This window comes from Solanum verrucosum, unplaced genomic scaffold (assembly GCF_900185275.1).
Source record: "Solanum verrucosum unplaced genomic scaffold, falcon-dt-bn FXZP01000172.1, whole genome shotgun sequence".
NCBI classification, from domain to species: domain Eukaryota; kingdom Viridiplantae; phylum Streptophyta; class Magnoliopsida; order Solanales; family Solanaceae; genus Solanum; species Solanum verrucosum.
Genome location: NW_026020299.1, coordinates 533,013 through 539,004, shown reverse-complemented (window position 1 = coordinate 539,004; position 5,992 = coordinate 533,013). Strand labels below are relative to the sequence as shown.

Here is a 5,992-nt window from a genome sequence, read left to right as displayed (position 1 = left end):
AATTGGGCAAGCAAATTTTCATCTTCAAATTCATCAAAAAAAAAACAACAACTGGAGAACCATAATGGCAGTAAGATACATGATAAAAAGATTCAACATTCATGTCAATTTATTGAATTCAACAATGACAACTAGATTTTGTGTAAATAAATAATCGAAAAGATAGAAGAAAGACGGAGGATGATGTGTGTGATGGAGATGGAGGTGGATTGGAGGAGATGAGAAATTTGGAAACAATGGAGAAAAAATGAGATGATTTAGGAAGATGAATAGAATGGCGAAGAAAAAATGAAAAGCATCAAACTTGTTGTATTTTGGTGATGATTTTTTAAAAAAAAAATTAATTCTGAAAAATAGGTGCGTGTATTACACTCTGCAACAAAGATTTGGGGGTGACGTTTTAAGTGTATCAATATTTATGTTTAAAATACTTTAGGGGGGTAATAGGACCCCCGTAAAGTATAAGTGTGTAGTTAAGAATCGGGTAATAGGTTGAGGGGGTATTTGACCGTTTTCTCTAAAAAGTTCTATTATGGATCAAATTTTAAGAGTCAAAATAAACTAGAAGAAAGAATTAATAAGCTGTAAAATAGTACTTTTTGCAACTATTTCAAGTTTTTCAAATCAAAATTTCAGAACCAATAAAAGAAATGGAAAAAGATAACTAGTAAGTTGTAAAATAATATCTTTTTCAACTATTTCAAGATTTTGTATTTCTTGTAAAAGATCTTCAATCTTGCATTCTGCAGATGTTGAACGTAACCATTGTTGACTACAAACAAGAGCTTCAGCCGTCTTTGGTGACAATGAACTTCGATAACAATCAAGAATGTGACCACCAGTGCTAAAAATAGATTCCGAAGCAACAATAGATATAGGAATAACAAGCATATCTCTTGCAATTCTAGAGACTATTGGATATCTTTCAGATGAAGCTTTCCACCAAGTTAAAAATATTAAAATCCTTAATCTTCTCTACATCGTTCTCCAAATACTTGTCAAGATTAGATTTATCATCAATATTATTATTTTCTTTTCAAGATATTTCTCCCATTGAGATTGCCACACATCAAAAGTATCCATTGCACTAACTTCACTCTGATCTCAAATAGTTTCACAAGAAGTTCCAACAATAGAATTTTTTTAATGATTATATAAGCAGTTAAAGTATATGTTGCTTTGATAGATTTACTACATCCTTCCACAAAATTATAATAATTCTTAAAAATAAACTTCACATACGTCATTGAAATGAGGATCCAACACAACGGCAACGAACAACAACATATTCATATCATCAAAATCACCTTAATATTTATCAAACTTACCTTTCATCTTCTTAGCCATACCAGTCAAAAGAGAATCATCACACTTTGAATAATTGACAATTATGTTTTGAAAATTAAAAAGCTCATGAAAGAAAGTATTTGAAGTAACATGTAACGTACTCGAAAATTTCAAATTGGTTTGATAGATAATCTCCAGAAACTTGAGAAATACATTCACAGCTCTCCAGTCTTCTGAAGATGGATGCTCTATCTTTCCACCTGAGTCAAGACAATATTTAAAGTAATCATCAATATACATTGAAAATGCCTTTTCAAATTTGACAGCAGTATTTAACATCAAATATTTAGAGTTCCACCTCGTCTCAACATCCAAACTCAAAAGTCCATGAGTATATAGTTTAACCTTTTCAACATATGACTTGTAAGAAGTAGTTCTTGCACAAGAAGACTTAACATATTTCACAGCATTTCTTACCCGAGAAATAGACTTATTTTGATCACTCAATCCTTCTTTCACAATCAAATTTAGAATATGGGCATTGCACCTAACATGTAAAAAATTATTTTCCATGATAACACCTTTTCAATCACTAATTCTCCCTTTTAAGTGTGTGATTGTTGCATCATTAGTTGTTGCATTATCAAGTGTTATTGTTCCCCAATCTAACAAACATGATTCAATAGCTTTTGCAATAGTCTCACCTTTGTGATCTCGAGTTTGAAAAAAAATCAAAATCTTTTTTTGCAACTTCCACTCATCATCAATCCAATGGACAGTAATGACCATATACGTAAAATTTTGGAGTGAAGTCCATGTGTCACTAGTAATACAAACACGCTGATCTTTAACAAGTCTTTTAAGCTTTTGTTTTTCTTCTTGATAAATTTTTAAGCATTGTCTAGCAACAGTAATACGAGACAGCAACTCATAATTTGACAAAATAAGCGATATTAGTCTCTTAAAGCCTTCACCCTCAACGACTCTAAATGGTTGTTCATCGATTATAACAAACTCGGCAATGGCCCTCCTGACTTCGGTGACATTATAAACAACCTTCTCCAAATCTATTGCTCCCCCTCTTTTAATAGGTTTAAGAGTTCTTTGCTTTTTATCAAAAGACTTGAAAGGGTATTTTGTACACTTGGTAAGTAAATGTCCCCAAAGATTAGAAGTCTCATTCTTACTAGTCCATTTAAAGTCTTTGAAACAGTACTTACATTTTGCCTTCACTTCACCCACTTTACTAGTAATCTCTGAAAAATGATCCCAAACTTCAGAGGTTTTTCTACCACTTCCCCCATTGTCCAGAGTTATTCTTTTCTGTTTCTTTGGAGGATTTAGAGGATTGTTCAAAGAAGAAATTTTTGAAAAATTACCTTTTTCTTGAGTTTTATCCGTTGTAGAATTTTCTACTTGAGGTTGAACTTCCAAATCTTCAACCTCTACTGGTTGTTTCATCTGAAATTCATATAGAAAAAAGAATTATAAAAAAATCTCAATTTTGAAGTCATGCTCTCTAGATTAAAATTAGCTAAAATAAAAAAATATATAAAATAAAAAATTACCTTCAATCTTCACTTTTCCTTATATTTGAAGTTGGAGAAGAAAAGATCAATAGGACTGAAGAAGATGAAGAGAAGGAGTAGAAGACTGCTGTGAAATTTTTTTAAAAAGAAAAAAAAAAAAAGTTGCGCTGCAAATTTTTCAATAAGAGAAGAAAGCTGCGTATACTTTTTTTCAAAAAATTGCACTGTGAATTTGTTAGGTAGGGTAGGTAAAAATCACTTAAATAATAAATTTTGGTGGAGTTAGAATTAGGGTTTTAATAGTTGGGCTGAAATTTAAGTGTTGGGCTTGAGAAAATGATAAAGTTAAAAACTTAAGTTAATTAAAATTTAATAAAATATTATTTATGAATGATATATAAATAATTATAAAATGTATATATATAATTTATCGGTTCGGTTTGGTTATTTTTGCGGATATTTTTTAGTAAAACCAAAACCAAACCAAATAGTAACGATTTTTTAAAATGTAAAATCAAACCTAACCAAATCCAACCAAATATCAGTTTTTTTTATCAGTTTAATTCGAATTGTGATTCGATTTGATTTTTAACCATAACCATAAACAACCCTACGTGTAGACAATTAGTATCAAAAAGATATTTGTCAGGTTGGGTGATAAGAAGAATTGCACATAATGTTAAACATCAAATTATACAAGTTAATTAAAATATTATCACAAACTCATTCCTTTCAAACTTAAAAGACTCCTTTACCTAAAAAAGTTATAAAAGTTAATATTTTGGTCTAATATAAAAGATAAGTACATAATTAGATAAGATTAACTGCAAATCCTTATATTTATTCGTAATCCCATTGTATTTACATTCAGAATCCTCCTTAAAAAAAACAATCGCAATGGCAGAGGAGAAGCAAACCCCAGTTTCCACCATGGCTGAAAATTCCGAAGAAATCCCCATAACCACCGCAAAAACTGTCAAAACGAGTAAAAAACTTAGCCTAATCCCTCTCATCTTCCTCATCTACTTTGAAGTTGCTGGCGGCCCTTATGGTGAAGAACCAGCCGTTCAATCTGCTGGCCCTCTTTTTGCAATTCTTGGTTTTCTCATTTTCCCTTTTATTTGGAGTGTACCTGAAGCTTTAATTACTGCTGAATTATCAACTACTTTCCCTGGTAATGGCGGTTTTGTTACATGGGCTTACACAGCTTTTGGCCCCTTTTGGGGTTCACTTATGGGTACATGGAAATTTCTGAGCGGTGTTATCAACATTGCATCTTTTCCTGTTTTGTGTATTAGTTATATGGAAAAGCTTTTCCCAATTTTCAGTTCTGGGGTTCCGAGATATATGGCTATTTTGGTATCTACATTGTTGTTATCGTTTTTGAATTATACTGGATTAGCTATTGTGGGTTATGTTGCTGTTGTTCTTGGGATTGTGTCACTTGCACCTTTCATTATAATGTCGTTGATTGCGATTCCGAAGATTCAGCCTCATAGATGGATTAGTTTAGGGCAAAAAGGGGTGAAGAAGGATTGGAATATGTTCTTCAATTCATTGTTTTGGAATTTAAATTTTTGGGATAATGTGAGTACTTTGGTTGGTGAAGTTGAAAACCCGAAAAAAACTTTTCCTAAAGCACTTTTTTCATCAGTAATCTTAACTTGTTTTGGTTATTTAATCCCACTCATGGCTGTTACTGGAGCAGTATCAGTTGATCAAAGGGAATGGGAAACAGGGTTTATGGCGAACGCGGCGGAGATGATTTCTGGTAAATGGTTGAAATTTTGGATTGAAATTGGAGCTATACTATCATCAATTGGATTATTTGAAGCTCAGTTAAGTACTTGTTCTTTTCAGCTTTTGGGTATGGCTGAATTAGCATTTTTGCCTAAATTTTTTGCATTAAGGTCAAAATGGTTTAACACACCATGGGTTGGGATATTATTATCAACAGCAATTTCATTAAGTATGTCTTATATGAACTTTACTGATATAATATCTTCAGCTAATTTCTTGTATAGTTTAGGTATGTTTTTGGAATTAGCATCTTTTCTTTGGTTGAGAAGGAAGTATCCATTGGTCAATAGACCATATAAAGTACCAATGAAGATGCCAGGATTGGTTGTTATGTGCTTGATTCCTAGTGTATTTTTGGTGTTTATAATGGCTATTGCAACTAAGATTGTGTTTCTTATAAGTGGATTGATGACTGTTGGAGGAATTGGATGGTACTTTTTTATGAAGTTTTGTAAAACCAAGAAGTGGCTCAAGTTCTATGATGATGTGGAAGAGCCAATAGTGGGATGACTATAGCTCAGAGGCTGATTCAGAATTTATTATTTTCATTTATCTATAAACATAGAAGTAATTAGATCCTTATTGCAAGGAAGTTTTCTTGAAAGAGCTTTCTTATGGTTTTATATATATATATATATATATATATATATATCAAAAGATTAATTACATGTTCTTTATTTGATGTTTGTTTATTTTTCTATACATTTATTTATATATAGAAATTTAGAAAAGAATAACTTGTGAAAAGTACAAGCACTTTGTTGGAAAATACTTTTGAAAATGACATTGTCCTTTTGAGTTTTTAGTATATTTTCCCCCTATAAAAGATATGCTGCTCTTTTTATTATAAATTAAGAACAACAATAACAAAGATACAATAGAGAAAAAATCAACATAATGGAATATAAGAAAAATAAATATTTTTTATTATATCATTTAATTAAAAGAAAGGACTAAGTTATCTATTGTATCGTATTATTTTGTTGTTTAAATATTTATGTGATTGTTACTTAAATTTTATTATATAGTATCTTTAAAATTAATTATTAAGTAACAACACTTTTTATGTAACTAGTGATTTTTTATGATCATATTATTACTTTTTTGTTTTTTTCTCATGTTATTTTGTTTATTATCTAATATTTATATTTTATATTTTATATTTTATTCTATATTTTTAAAACAATTTTATATTGTATCTTACTTTGTCATTCAAAATGTTTTTCTTTAAAAATATTTTAAAAAATTTATCAGTGTTTCAACGATTTCCTCCACTCACCCCAAACTGCGTGTGTTGGCCCTTTTTCCCTAAATAGATTAAACTTGAACGAGTCCCTATTTTTTTTTAAAAAATCTTTTTTTATTTTGCGAATCGT

General features: G+C 30.3%; 1 protein-coding gene across 1 annotated transcript; it reads left to right on the top strand.

The window, feature by feature from the left end:
- The first annotated feature begins 3,692 nt into the window (after positions 1–3,692).
- Positions 3,693–5,127, top strand: LOC125834808 (probable polyamine transporter At3g13620). The gene has a single exon (XM_049513957.1). The coding sequence runs from the start codon at positions 3,714–3,716 to the stop codon at positions 5,124–5,126; it is 1,413 nt and encodes a 470-aa protein (XP_049369914.1). The 5' UTR covers positions 3,693–3,713; the 3' UTR covers position 5,127.
- The last annotated feature ends 865 nt before the right edge of the window (positions 5,128–5,992 follow it).